The sequence below is a fragment of the Mixophyes fleayi genome, chromosome 10, assembly GCF_038048845.1.
Source record: "Mixophyes fleayi isolate aMixFle1 chromosome 10, aMixFle1.hap1, whole genome shotgun sequence".
Lineage (NCBI taxonomy): Eukaryota > Metazoa > Chordata > Amphibia > Anura > Limnodynastidae > Mixophyes > Mixophyes fleayi.
The window spans coordinates 57,065,554-57,080,933 of NC_134411.1; the positions used below are offsets into that span (position 1 = coordinate 57,065,554).

General features: G+C 39.4%; 1 protein-coding gene across 1 annotated transcript in view; it reads left to right on the top strand.

The window, feature by feature from the left end:
- CARMIL2 (capping protein regulator and myosin 1 linker 2) overlaps positions 1–15,380 on the top strand; it is a 1,059,949-nt gene that overhangs the window by 84,966 nt on the left and 959,603 nt on the right. Inside the window, exons 3-4 of the mRNA XM_075188807.1 lie at positions 10,887–10,937; positions 12,896–12,955. Of these exons, the coding sequence (XP_075044908.1) occupies positions 10,887–10,937; positions 12,896–12,955 (111 nt within the window). The remainder of the gene's footprint in view (positions 1–10,886; positions 10,938–12,895; positions 12,956–15,380) is intronic.

A 15,380-nucleotide genomic window follows, 5' to 3' on the forward strand; every position in this document is an offset into this window, starting at 1 on the left:
AGAAAAGATTACAATATATAGAGTTTCTTTGGGGTGTGGAGCTGAGTTGACCCTCACACACAGACACCCAGTTTTTTATACACATATTACTGCCCCACACAAGATTACTTTCACTACAAGAACTTTAAATTTTAAAAGAGAAACATCTATTTTTTTTGGATTCTGCTGCTAATAGTCATACAGCAAAAGCACACTGTTTTCCTCCACTAAATATATACTACTTAGTTCTGAATGATATCTAACTCAATCTATATCTAACTCTCTAAAATATCACAATTCAAACTCTTCTAGCTGACTAATCCCTACAGAACTGCTTTACAATAATGAAACAATTCTATTGCTTTTCTATGTATCTTTCCCACTCTGAATGCTAATTTCAGAGCAGAGCACTGAAGCTAACCTCCTTCCTTTATGCTGTATATTCTAAAATGGCACATGAGAAAACAAGGGAGAACTATATATATGTATCACGCGTTTTGAATAGTTTGTTTCCGTACATAACGTTTTGCCTCCTTTTGCGAGCCGCGACTTGTTTTTACTTGGATCCCCAATGTCGGATCTATAAATTATATATATATATATATATATATATATATACACACACACACACACACACACACACGTGGGTTTCCTCCGGGTGCTCCGGTTTCCTCCCACTCTCCAAAAACATACTGGTAGGTTAATTGGCTGCTAGTAAATTGACCATAGTCTGTGTGTTTGTGTGTGTGTGTCTGTGTGTGTTAGGGAATTTAGACTGTAAGCAGGGACTGATGTGAGCTAGTTCTCTGTACAGTGCTGCGGAATCAATGGCGCTATATAAATAAATGGTGATGATGATAGATATATAATATATATATATATATATATATATATATATATATATATATATATATATATATATATATATATTACATGACTGATGTTTACTGGTGCTGTAACAAATTTAAGGTTAATGAGTCTGTTCCTGAAATTATCGGTCTGCCTGGTGGGTTATGTGGATGTTCATGTAGCTTTGGAAGGTAATATGAAAGTATTGAATGTTCTGTTGTTAGGAATTTAAACTCATTTTAAAGATGAATCCCTTCTACCAGGCCATGTTTTAATAAGCGATTTAGTACTACTTGGAAATCTTCAGTACGATTTGTTGGTATAGCCTCATATGTGATCTTATCATTCAGTAAGTTCATGGTTTCCATTAGATAATTCATTCTGTTTAAAATAACCACTCCCCTTCCTTATCAGCTGGTTTGATCACAATATTCAGGTTCTCTTTAAGTTCGCTCAAAGTGATTAATTCTTCCCTTGTTAAGTTCAGTCTTTGTTTTGGTCTCTTTTAACTTATCAGCTGTATATCATCTTTCACCAATTTCTGAAATGGATTTATAAAGTGACCCTTTAGCTGGGCGGGTTAAAAGGTTTAACATGTTTTAAGTTCAGTGTGCTTATATTTATCTTTTGCTATTTGTCTCTGTGACTTTGAAAAAAAACCTTTTTAAGGGTTAAGTTGTTTGTAAATTTGTGAAGGTCAAAATATGTTTGAAATTTTATTAATCTTGTTATACGTGACGAATGTCAGTCCCTTTTTGTAATATTCATGTACTTCAGTTGGTGTCATCTTACTAATGTTGAAATCTATCTTTGTTCTTTAGATTATTGTTTTATTTGGATTTCTTAAGTTTAAAGACAGCTCTATTTCCTCTTCTGAAATTGAATCTCTTCTTCTTTTTACCAGTGCTAAGTTTCTGACAGATTTGTTATTTGTCTTTCCTAAAGGTGTTGTGTAACTGGGAGGTGCTTTTTGTATTTTGCTTAATTCTAAAAATGAATTCTGGAGTTGATAGTGTTGCATTGGCCCGCCTCTCATTCCTGATAGCACTCATTATCATGTACAGCGATGCTTCAGTATTGCTGGTCTCTATATTTGTAATTGTTAGAGATGTGCATAAACCCTTACATATTGGTATAGGTACTAAAACCATCTTTCTGTTTTGATTTTGGCCAAAAATTCTCATGTGTTTTGGTTTTGGATCTTGATTGCATTACAAATTGTGAAAAACAGGTAAAATCATGAGATTTTGAGCTGTTTTTGTTCCTACATTAGCATTTATAGCATTAACATTCATTTAGAGTCATTTTTCTAATGATCTCTTGACTACTTTCTACATTTGCACCAATTTTGGCCAAAGGCAGCTGCGAGCTGGCTGACTGGCTAAAATTAGTGACAGAGCAGTGGTACAAATACATAGCAGTTTAATAAAAGAAATAATCCCTTGTGGAAAAGCAGTTGCAGACAGGATGGCAGTTTAATAAAGTAAAGGACACCTTTAACACATAAAGGCAGAACATTGGCTAATAGGATGGTCATTTTATAAAAGAAGATATCCCAGTGTAGGCCCACCACACAACTGAAATGGTTTGAGAAAATCGGTGAAGCACATAGTGTGGATTTCCACTTGGTTGCTATGTTTTGCTTCTGTTGGGGGCATAGCAGGTCATTTTTTTAAGCTGCTGCAATAATCTACATGCAAGTTTTGTGTGCAAAGTTTGGAACAATGGATGGAGAAAGATCACCCACACAATATTTTAAATGCTTGACATCATGTGTCATTGGAATGTAAAGAGGCAGTAATCAGAGCTCATTAGATGGACAGCAGCATCAATAGGCATTTAGACTAGTAGATAGGCAAAGATTGCCCTGACCTAGAAGTGAAATGGTTATAGAAAGGCAATGGACACGATATTTTCAATGTTAGAAAGCATGTGTAATGGCAAGTAAAGAGGCAGTAATCAGGGCTCCTTAGATAACAAGCTTCTGTAGACACTTTGCACAAGGTAATAGACCAAGACCATAATGTAAATTAGTGCATGATGGAATTGTTCTTGGGCCCTCCCACCCAGGTGTGATAAATATGCACTACAGATACATGAGCGACATTTATACACCATAATATAGACAGGGATGGAAAGTCGGCAATAATAACATCAACAGTATTATTAGATTGACAATCGAAATGTAGACAGTATTATTAAGTTGACGAATCCAATCTAGACAGTATTATTAGGTCAACAATAATAGCCCTAACCTTATCCCTATTCCTAACACAAACCCTATCCCTAACCATATGAAACTGTCTACATTTGGAATGGCTACCTAATACATTTGGAATGGCTACCTAATAATACTGTCAACTATGTGAATTATTGACCAATTAATACTGTCAACATTTGAATTGTCGACCTAATATTGTTGACTTTCTGTGTTGACCAAATTAATTTCTAGTCATCAACCGCATACTCTCCCACCCAAAAAGGACATGCATAATGTAACAAACCAAGCAATTCAGCAACAAGGATTGCAACTTTTGTGGCTGAAGTGCTTGATTTGTTTGGGCCCCCACAAAGAAAACATTTTGGTTGTTGGTTGATGAACTGGAGAATATAGAGTTGTCAACAATTTACTAATGGGAATTTGATTGACAGTGGTCATCTTCCTTTCTGTTGACAAGGTAATCACCCTCATCATCATCCATATCACTGATGTCAAGATTCACCCTCACTGGAATCCGCTGTTACAGATTCTGATTTTATTTGGTGGGAACAGTTTATTTTGTTGAACACCGATTGTATGACATTATAGATTAGTCTCCTGCGAGGATCACTCACAATGTTCCCGGGTGTGTTAAACACTCTTTCTGAGTACAATTGAGGGTGAGCAGCTTAAGTACACCACAGCTTGTTTGTACAAGGAGTTTAAAATTTCCTCTTTTTCCTTACAGAATTCATTTGTGATAATGCCACCAATATTGTGAGAGCATTACAGCAGGGATAATTCCCTGTTTTGCTCACACAATCAACTTGGTGGTACAGAGCTGTTTAAAAAATGACATTGACATGCATAGATGCTGTGTCCCAAAATAATTCGGGTCATTTTCGGCTTCGCAACAGCATGTAGGAGATTGCAGCTGCTGCAAGAAGAATCAAATTTGAGGGGAATGTACTCTAGTCCAGCGCAGTGAAGAATACTTTCCGTGTTGTCCAAGGTGCTGAAACCACTCTAAGTAGTCACCTGTGAAGTGAGTTCAGACACTGTTAGCTTGAGTCCAGTAATTCTCCTAATTAGACTTCTGGAAAAGCAGCTAGAGAAATTGAAGGAGGAGATGAAACTAAGAAGTCCGCTAACTATGTAGGACTTGTAGATCAAGTACTTTATTTGCTTCGCCAGGATCCCAGAGTTATCAACATATTGACTTCGGATCAGTACAATTTGGGAACTGTGTATAATCCTAGGTTTAAGAGCTATGTCTTATCTTTCTTTCCAGCTCACCAAGATCTCTAAAGATGCAATGAGCTCCTGGTCAGCAAACTGACAGCTCAAGTGGCACATGATACAACGACTCATGATGCACACACTGATGAGGGTGAGGATGATGACAGTATAGATTGCAGGTGCTGGGATATAGCTGAGAGAAGGGAGCTAGCTGATGCTGGTATGCTTTTTAATATTTTGGGTAGAATGGCATGTTGGCAATTTTATGTTTTTCTATAGTAAACTTTCACCTTTTTTAGAGAGGTGCTTTTTCTTTAAAAAGGTATAAGCTCTTTTTACATTTTTGTTTCCTGACTTAAAACCACTATGCACTTGAACATAAGTTTTAGCACATGGCGTAGAGGTATTAGTAGAATGTGACTGGAGACTTTAAAAACACTGCCAGCCCTTTTATTACAATTTCTGTTTCAGCACTCAACACTGCCACCTCTTCTATTTCTGGGTGAGCTATGGCACAGTAGAATGTGACTGGAGACTATTAAAAACACTGTCAGCCCTATTACTTGAATTTCTGTTTCAACACTAAACACTGCCACCTCTCTTATTTCTGGGTAACCTATGACACACAACAATGAGACTGGAGAATTTTAAGAACACTGACAGCCCTATTATTTTTATTGCAACACTGACAATGAGCAATGGAGCAAGCAATAGCCCTTAGACTGTAGACTGGCAAGAATACTGGCACCTCTCCTGATTCTGTGGGCTATAACTCAGTAGAATGTCACTGGAGTCTTTTAAGAAAACTGCCACCACTCCTTTTTCTGTTTTAGATATAATGCCTGTGGTGATACCACCCTTAGCTGGGATGGCAGTTACCCTCTGTGCAGGGACGGGCTGGCCCGGGGGGCATCAGTTTATCCATTGCTAGGGCCGGCCGCCCAGCTCCCCCTCCCCCTGGCTGCACTATAACCTAATTATTACCGGCGGCCGCCTCAGCGCACAGGCGGGCGCATCACATGAAACGCCAAGCACCCGCATCATTGATGACGCGGCCGCATCACGTGTCATGTGAAGCAGCCGCCTGTGCCCCCCCTGGGCTGCATCTTGCCAGCCCGCGCCTGCCTCTGTGGGATTCCACTCACTCTCACTCGGGTAGACCAGAGTATATCCAAAGTAAGGCTTTATTACTACAGCACAACACCACAAGACGTTCACAAGATACAGGGTAAATGGTAGCATGTATCCTCCAGCAGCCTCTTGCAGTCAGCACTCCAAAGTAATAATCTCAGTCTTTTTCAGAGTCTTCCTTCCGCAATATTACCGCTACCATTTAGCTAGACAGGTGCCATGTCGCCCAGCCTGAGTTACTGGCTCACATAGACCCTGTCCTGGTAGGGTTTCCTCCAGCGACACTACAATGCTTGCCCAGAGTCCTATTCACTAATGCCTTGTACACCAGGATCCTCCAAGCTAGTATAGCTCTCTTGGCATTCTGCTCTTCCTATATTCTTTGCCATATGCACAAGGAGTAGGGTCAAATGTCTCAATCCTCCCTTTTACAGCAGGGGTGTATCAGTGGACACTTTAATTGTTAGACATACTGTCTCTTTTACCTTGATTGTACAATGTAATGACTTGACTCAATTAGCTATTTGGCTGAATACACTAAACAAAGGGCTACAGTATAACATCAAGGAATGACACTTCACGCTTGCGTGAAACAACAAGACATTTGACACATTGTATCTGCCACATTACACAATCTGAGTCTGTGATACATTTTGATAAAATAACAGTTATATTGATATATGTTAATACATTTCCCAATGCTATTTCAGCCAGCATATTAATGTGGAGGCACATTGCAAATCATCTAGAAGTTCTAACCTAATTACCTCTCAGACTACTTGTTGACCTAGCTAATTAACTTAGGCTGCAAGCTAGTTAACTCAGACACTGTTCTGATTACAAACTAAATCTAAGCTGTACCTCATAACAATGGACATTTGAGACAAATGTTAATTATGGTAATTACATTAGCTAACACAAGAAAACTGACTTCTGCTGTCCTGTTATTTTCACACAGTATGGCAATATTCTTTATATTTCTAATACATACAATATTGCAGATAATAGCAAGGGCAAAATGTACCTAATAACATGAAATAATAATACACATAATACACTGATGCTCTGGTGTATATACTTAGACTGGGCAAAGGATTAAAAAGTACATTAGTCAGTGAGAAACGAGTGATGAATAAAAAGTTCTCAGTCCAGTAGCACCCCGTTTCTTGACAATGCCCAACTGCACTAGAGACTGCCAAGAACCCTGCTACCCCTTCTGTATATCTCTGTGAAATGGCACAGAATCTCTGTGGAGGGTTGTACTTATAGAATCCAAAACTCGCAAGATCTGACGACGCAATGATGATGTTTTGCCTTGTTTTCAGTTCTGAGGGTGCACAAAAGTACCGAGCCGTTTCGGCTTGTAGTCAGATCTCTGTTGTTCAGGTGGGCTCGGTTTTCCAGAAACTGAGCCCGAGCATCTCTAATTTTGAACCACAATAACAAAGCAGTGGACTGCAGATATTCTATAACTATTTATTAGTACCACACATTCATGCATAAAAACATTGCACTAAACATACATATTAATTTCAGATGAGCTAATTTCTATGTTTTTAAATTTTTGTTTAGTAATCACCATTATTCGATTGGATATCTGGCGTTCACATGAGCGCCTAATACATTGGTATTGTCAAGTGCCGTTATATTGAGCTATACATACTGACACAATCGCTTTTTGTTTCAATTCATCTGATTGGATACCTCAACATCACATGACCGCGCCTTCTGCATTCGCTTGATATGGTGACATTAGAGTCATATGACCGAATCTTCTTGTGTATAAACACTGCTGAACATGGGACGTGATTGCTTGCCTCTGATGAAACAGCCTATCACAGCTGAGAAACGCAGCAGGTGACTTCCTACTGGGCTCTGTTCAAATTAATCACAGACTCAAAACCCCAGGGTTTGTTTACACGCTAGCGCTTATAGTTATTATCAACCAAAGGACTTCCATTTCCTCTAAATTTCCTAAAGAATTGAAGAACCAGACAGCACATGAAGGATAAGTAAATTTTCCATCTTCTCTAAACCATTGCTGTGAATTGCTCCCATACTCTGGAAGGGTTCTATGTACACAGCTTATGTCTTTAATGGACTGATATTGCTCCTTATCCTATGAGTCCTATTTATCCTTCTTTCATCTATGGAGAAATTGTTTGAGGAACTTTCCCTTTACATCTAATAACAAGTCACAATGGATGGACTTTACATCACCATATATGTTTGTATGTGATGTTTTTATACCAGTATTAAGAATTCAATTTAATTGCTAGTTTTCATGTGCTGTATCAATGGTATTTTAATGTCCTGTATCAATGCTAGTTTTAATGGGCAGTATCAAAGTTATTTTGCATGTGCGTTATCAATGTTATTTTGCTGTGCGGTATCATGGTTAGTTTTAATGTGTGGTTTCAATGTTAGTTTTAATGTGCAGTATCAATGGTATATTTAATGTGCAGTAACAATGCTAGTTTTAATGGGCAGTATCAAAGTTATTTTTCATGTGTGTTATCAATTTTATTTCGAAATGCGGTATCATTGCTAGTTTTAATGTGCATTATCATTGCTAACATCCTGTTTCGTTGAACAGAGATAGTGTTATTGATGCAAAAGCACTTTATCTTTCTTTAACTACTTTTGACCACATCATCTCTTTAGTAGAAGTACAGCACTGTTTGTCCTTTGTGAAAGTACTGTTTTACTACAATCTAAAGCTAATGACATTGTGAAGGCCTGTTCTGCAATTGATGGTGTGAAAATCACAATGGCAGGAATCAAAGAGGATGTGGAAAATCAGCATACAGTGCTTTTTAAGAAAGCTGCTGATTTAAGATTACAGTTTGAAGTTACACTTTTTTAATATTTTTTTTGCAGTTTGATCATTTATGCTTTTATTATTAACTTGTGACATTAATTATATAAATATTTTTTTTCTGTGCATTCTTTTGTGAATTTATACCATGTGTACAGTCATGGCCAAAAATTGAGAATGACACGAATATTATTTTTCACAAAGTCGGCTGCCTCAGTTTTTATGATGGCCATTTGCATATACTCCAGAATGTCACGAAGAGTGATCAGATGAATTGCAATTAATTTCAAAGTCCCTCTTTGCCATGACAATGAACTTTATCCCAAAAACATTTACACTGCATTTCCACAAAAGGACCAGCTGACATCATGTCAGTGATTGTCTTGTTAACACAGGTGATAGTGTTGATGAGAACAAGGCTGGAGATCACTCTGTCATGCTGATTGAGTTAGAATAACAGACTGGAAGCTTTAAAAGGAGGGTGGTGCTTGAAATCATTGTTCTTCCTCTGTTAACCATGGTTAGCTGCAAGGAAACACATGCAGTCATTGTTGCTTTGTACAAAAAGGGCTTCACAGGCAAGGATATTGCTGCTAGTAAGATTGCACCTAAATCAACCATTTATCGGATCATCAAGAACTTCAAGGAGAACTTCAATAGTTGTGAAGAAGGCACGCAAGAATGTCCAACAAGCGCCAGAACCGTCTCCTAGAGTTGATTCAGCTGTGGGATCAGGGCACCACCAGTGCAGAGCTTGCTCAGGAATGGGAGCAGGCAGATGTGAGTGCATCTGCACACACAGTGAGGCGAAGACTTTTGGAGGATGACCTGTTGTCAAGAAGGCCAGCAAAGAAGCCACTTCTCTCCAGGAAAAACATCAGGGTCAGACTGATACTCTGCAAAAGGTACAGGGATTGGACTGCTGAGGACTGGGGTAAAGTAATTTTCTCTGATGAATCCCCTTTCAGATTCTTTTGGGCATCTGGAAAAACGCTTTTCTGGAGACGGAAAGGTAAGCGCTACCATCAGTCCTATTTCACACCAACAGTAAAGCATCCTGAGAACATTAATGTGTGGGGTTGCATCTCAGCCAAGAGAGAGGGCTCACTCACAATTTTGCCAAAGAACACAGCCATGAATAAAGAATGGAACCAAAACATCCTCCAAGAGCAACTTTTCCCCACCATCCAAGAACAGTTTGGTGATGAACAATGCCTTTTCCATCGTAATGGAACTCCGTGCCATAAGGCAAAAGTGATAACTAAGTGGTTTGGTGATCAAAACATAGAAATTTTGGGTCCATGGCCAGAAAACTCCCCAGACCTTAATCCCATCAAGAACTTGTGGTCAATCCTCAAGAGGCGGGTGGACAACAAAAACCCACAAATTCTGCCAAACTCCAAGCATTGATTATGCAAGAATAGTTGGCCATCAGTCAGTATGTGGCCCAGAAGTTGAATGACAGCATGCTAGGGCGAGTTGCAGAGGACTTCAAAAAGAAGGGTCAACACTGCAAATATTGACTCTTTACATAAACTTAATGTAATTGTCAATAAAAGCCTTTCACACTTATGAAATGCTTGTAATTTTTACTTAAGTATACCATAGCAACATCTGAAAAAAGGTCTAAAAACACTGAAGTAACAAACTTTGTGAAAACCAATACTTGTGTCATTCTCGAAACTTTTGACCATGACTGTAGTAGAGCACAGCAGACTTACATCCGAATTCATCTTGAGATACATGCCTTGATAAATTTGTTAGGTTAATGGTAATGTTATGGGACAGTAATATTTTCAAACCTGGGGAGTTCAGAAAATATATTTAGCCAGTGGGTCCTGAATATAGAGCCAAGTACTACTATATTGTGGATTTTATACTTTTTGTCATTTTTGGAGGGATTTGCAAGGAATCCCTCATTGTGACCTTAATTTATCAACATCTGGATCTTTGGCTATTATTTAATCATTAGTGCCTTTAGGGTTACTTTTTCTGTTCATATCAGTATTAGTACATGTCCATTTCCGAGGGGAACAGTTAACCAAGGCTTTTAAAAGTGTTCAGTGAGAGAGCGACTATCTCCATCTTGTCTGTTGTGGTTGAGAGGGGAAAATAGGAGCAGGGCCAGGTAATGACAGGAGCAGATGGTGAGGGAAAGAGGGGGCAAGAGAATCAGGGTGGGAAGCACAGAGGAGAGCAGGTGGAGAGGGACACCTGGCATGAAGATAGGGGCATATGGGGAGAGCGGACAAAGGCATAAGGGAACACATGGAAGATATAAGGGAGAGGTGAAGAAACAAAGGGAAGACATTATGGAAAATTGAATGAAAATATAATATATATGAGGGAAAATGGAGATATGAGAGAGCGGTGGAAGGACACAGAGCGGAGGTAATTAGACAGGAGAGGTGGGGGACAGCATCACAGACAGTGGGATGGGGAGACCTATTCTACAAAATGTAATTGGGTTAAGACTATCTTCATTTTAGAGTTTACCCTAATGATCATTTTTATTATATTTATAAACGGCAGATTAAATATTACATATTTCATAGGTTTTAAATAAAAAAAATACAATTGGTCATATGTCAGTGATACAGCTAGAGTAAGATTATGTTGCAACTTCTCACATGTCCCAGACACTATTCAATCTATCATTATGTTCTGTAGGTTTTGACTTCATGGAGAGCATTTCTGCTGCAGCAAACACTCCCTTTAAGGGTAAGTAAATACATGAACTATTGTATTGACAAACGAACAGGAAAATATGATGTGCTATGTTTTATGAGGTATGTTTTTTTTAAATATTATCAACTAATTTTTCAGAGGGATTTCATTTTGTGACATCTCTCTGTATAAAAAATGAAAATTGTGACAAGTGTATTTCATGCCCTTTGATTTTGGCTAAGCATAGAACACTGGCAAAAGCAGTTTCCATATTCAGAGTAGCGGTGCACAGGAACCTTCCACAGTTGCGTTTTTTCAGCTTCAGAAGTGCTTAAGTTTTATATAGTTTTTATCTTAGCTGGAAAAATGCAATGCTTTAAAATGGAAACGTTTGTAAATTATTTTAATAAGAGCTTAAAATGCACTGTGTGATATGCCAAATATAATGGACTTAGATGTGAGAGGTTTTTAGAGTGCTTTGGACACTTGTTCAAAATGATGCTTAGTGTTTTAAAAACATTTGAATAATTAAAGTGTTCACATGACATCCTCCCCATATTGCTCACATACATTAATTACTTCAATTTAGATGCTCTTTAAACGGAAACTATCACACCATTCTTCAACGCTCTTGTTTTATTTCTTGTTCTTTCTTCTTGTGCAAAATTAAATGTAATTTATTTAGTGCATTAACAATTTGCATTTATAACTTATGATTATTGTTTTGCTGTAAAACCTATTGCCTAGTACCGTATATTAGTGTTTTATTTTAATTTGCACAAATTTCTACCAGTATTATTTTCTCTAGAGTCTAAGGCAACATTTTCAATATAGCAATAGCTTAGTGAAACCTGCAGATTATATTATGATAGCACCTGTGAGAGATGCTAAATGCAGGGGCATTCACTGTGGTGATAGGGTGCAAGTTTTATGTATAGGTTGGAAATATTGGATTGCTTATGTGTGCTCTATAATTGACTTTAAGATTATTTATATATATATATATATATATATATATATATATATATATATATATGTATAATATTACATTATTGACCATTATTGTTGTGTTCCCTATTTTCAATGGGAAGTGCCTGATTCACCCTTCTTTTTTATAATATTCTGATTAAGTGCAGTTAGGTGTTACTGCTTTTGTGTGAGTATAAGCTCTATACTATCAGGGCACCTGTTAAGTCTGTAATTTGTTCTGATTTTTATTTTTTTGCATGTGATATTTCATAAGTTGTCTAGTGGTTGATTTACACTTTAACTTTTACCTGAGTGCACTTATCAAAAGTTATCTTGCCTAATAAATAAAGACACATGACACTTGTTTGGCGAATGAAAGATCACTAATTTTATTTAAAATAAATTAAAGTGGTAGCATCTAAAAAGCAGGACCAATCAGCTATCAGCCACTCCAAAAGCCAGAATTATAGCAACCAATGTATTTGGAAACTTCTAGGCGATGGAGCCCAACTTTACCCCTTTTTGGCTCAATAGCTGGAGCCTGAAAACGCAGTGTCCCATAACTCCCCAAAGGTGAGTGTTACTAATTGAACCTTCTTATAAAGGTAGAGTGCCCCACCATTACCCTGAATGTGTCATTATGGCTGCTGATTGGCATGCTTTTACGCCGCCAAGACTCTTGCAGAGCAAACACCAATGCAATCAACACAATGAAGTCAGGGCTTGGGCAGGCTTGGAATTTTCCAGTGGCAAGAGAGTGAAACTAAACTAATCCCATCCTTATAAGCCTTCCCCAGCTCAGGTCATCCCCAGACATCCATACTGGCTTTTAAACTAAAACAAAAAACCCTGTAATATGAACTCTTGCCATGCTCAGTTTTTCTTTCTCTTTTACATCCTGGGTGCTTATATTCCCTTGGGGCAATTTTGGCCCTCTGTTATCCTTTTAACAATTTTAACAGGTATTATTTGTACATGTAACTCGGCACCACTCATTTTTGGGAATAAGCAGTGATCTGTGTTTAATTATCATATTTCTTCAGGTGGAAAGTACATTCAGCTACCTGGAAATTAGTGACATTGATATTCGAGATCACAAATTGGTGAGTACTTCTCTTCATGTTATCTTGGAAGAGGACTGGAAAAATGTAATTCAAGCCAAAGAACCAGCTCCAAAATGTTAGGAGACAGGATTGATAGGACCTTGGATATATGCCTGGAACTGCTAGTATGAATGTATTTGTCACTGTATGCCCTACATCACGCCAAAAAAACTCCTGAAGATAGTATTTTATTTAAAAGCATAACTGAACCATTATAACTTTGTCACTCTTGATTTAAATTATGGGAGTCCCTCTCCTGATACCTCCTACTCTGTGGTCTTCAGTTCATGATTATATTGGCACCCCACAGTGGAGGGCTTGATTTGTGGGGATTGGCTACAAGCAAAGACTTCTAATCCACTTTCTATCATCATTGCACTTTTTCAGGCCACTGATGTGTGATGTCCGGAACTGATTGTACAATAGGCTGACTAGGCTGCAGACCAGGTTGTGAGGCTTTTGGGGGGTGCAAATCTGTTGGTGGTTGAAAATTGTGAAGGACGGGTAGAAACTGAACTGAATTTTAAAATATAAGACAATTGTTGTTCTCCAGTAAAAAGAAAGCATGAAAGAAAAATATATTAAGGTTTGAATTTGGATCTATTTCATGATAAAGGCTGAAGACACTGGACCTGAATCATTCAGGCATGCATATTGGGCCTGAGTCATCAGGCCTGCCATGAGAAATGTTGGGTCCCGGTACAGCAACTTCATGGGGTCCCATATATAGTCGACTAGAAGGGAAACCTATGTAAAACCTATGTGAAACCTATGCCAAAAGGGTGTGGCCATACCATTGGAGGTGTGGCTGTGCATCATTGGGGGTGTGCCTATGAGGTGAAAAGTGCAAATTAAGGAATAATTTAATATATCCTCAGTAGAGGATACAATCATTTGGTGCTACAGAGCTAGGATGGAGCCATGTAGCACTGTCATTACAGAAATGCCCAGCAGCTTTACTCACATATGTACCCTCTGCCCACATGCTTTACTTACACATGCCCCCCCCAGTGCCCAGCAACATTACTCACACATGCCCCTCTCTGCCCAGCAGCTTTACTCACACATGCCACCTCTGCCAACATGCTTTATATACACATCATCATCATCATCATTTATTTATATAGCGTCACTAATTCTGCAGTGCTGTACAGAGAACTCACTCACATTGGTCCCTGCCCCACTGGAGCTTACAGTCTAAATTCCTTAACATACACACAGACACACACACACACACACACAGAGACTAGGGTCAATTTGTTAGCAGCCAATTAGCCTACCAGTATGTTTTTAGAGCGTGGGAGTATGTCCTTTCTGCTAAGTAGCTTTACAAACATGCCCCCTCTGCCTACATGCTTTACAATCACATACCCAATCTGCCAAGCAGCTTTACTCACACATGCCTCACTCTGCCCAACAGCTTTACACACACATATGTCACCTCTGCCCACATTCTTTCCTTACACATGCCCTTCCCTCTGCCCTCATTCTTTACTCACACATGTCCCCCTCTGCCCTCATTCTTTACTCACACATGTCCCCCTCTGACCAGCAGCTTTATTCACACATGTCCCTCCATGCCCAGCAGCTTTACACACATGCTCCTTTCTGCCCAGCAGCTTTAATCACACATGCCCCTCTCTGCTCAGCAGCTTTAGTCACACGTGCCCCTCTCTGCCCAGCAGCTTTAGTCACACATGCCCTCCACTCTGCCCACATGATTTACTCACACATGCCCCCCCTCTGCACAGTAGCTTTAATTACACCTGTGCCCCTCTGCCCAGCAGCTTTACACACATGCCCCCCTCTGCCAAGCAGCGATACACAGATGTCTCCCTTTGTCGAGCAGCTTTAGTCACATGTGCCCCTCTCGGCCCAACAGCTTTAATGACACATGCCCTCCTATGCCCAGCAGCTTTAATCACGCATGCCCCTCTATGACCAGCAGCTTTAATCACACATGCCCCTCTATGCCCAGCAGCTTTAATCACACATGCCCCCTTTTCCCCAGCAGCTTTAATAACACATGCCCCCTCCCCATCACTTCACCCCTTACTCTTACCTTATACTTTACTGCACAGCACAGCACAGCACACAGGAACATGAAGATTTCCAGCATCCCGCCTGCACCAGTGGCGCACGCAGGGGGGTTTCTGGGTCTCCAGAAACCCCCCCCGCTACCTAAGTGCCTGCCATAGCGGCACTGTACTACACAGCAGCCGCGGACGCTTCTTTGACAGCGCCGCGTCTGCTGTATAGTACAGTGCTGCCGAAATGGAGCTGCCGGGTCCGGGAGATCCTGGAGGACAGGAGGGGTGTATGGGCGGAGGGGGAGGGGTTTCACGATTCGCGTCATTTTGCCTCCCCCCTGTGATGTAAAGCTTGTTTTGGGTCTTTTTAAAAAGCCCCCATACAAGCGTTACAT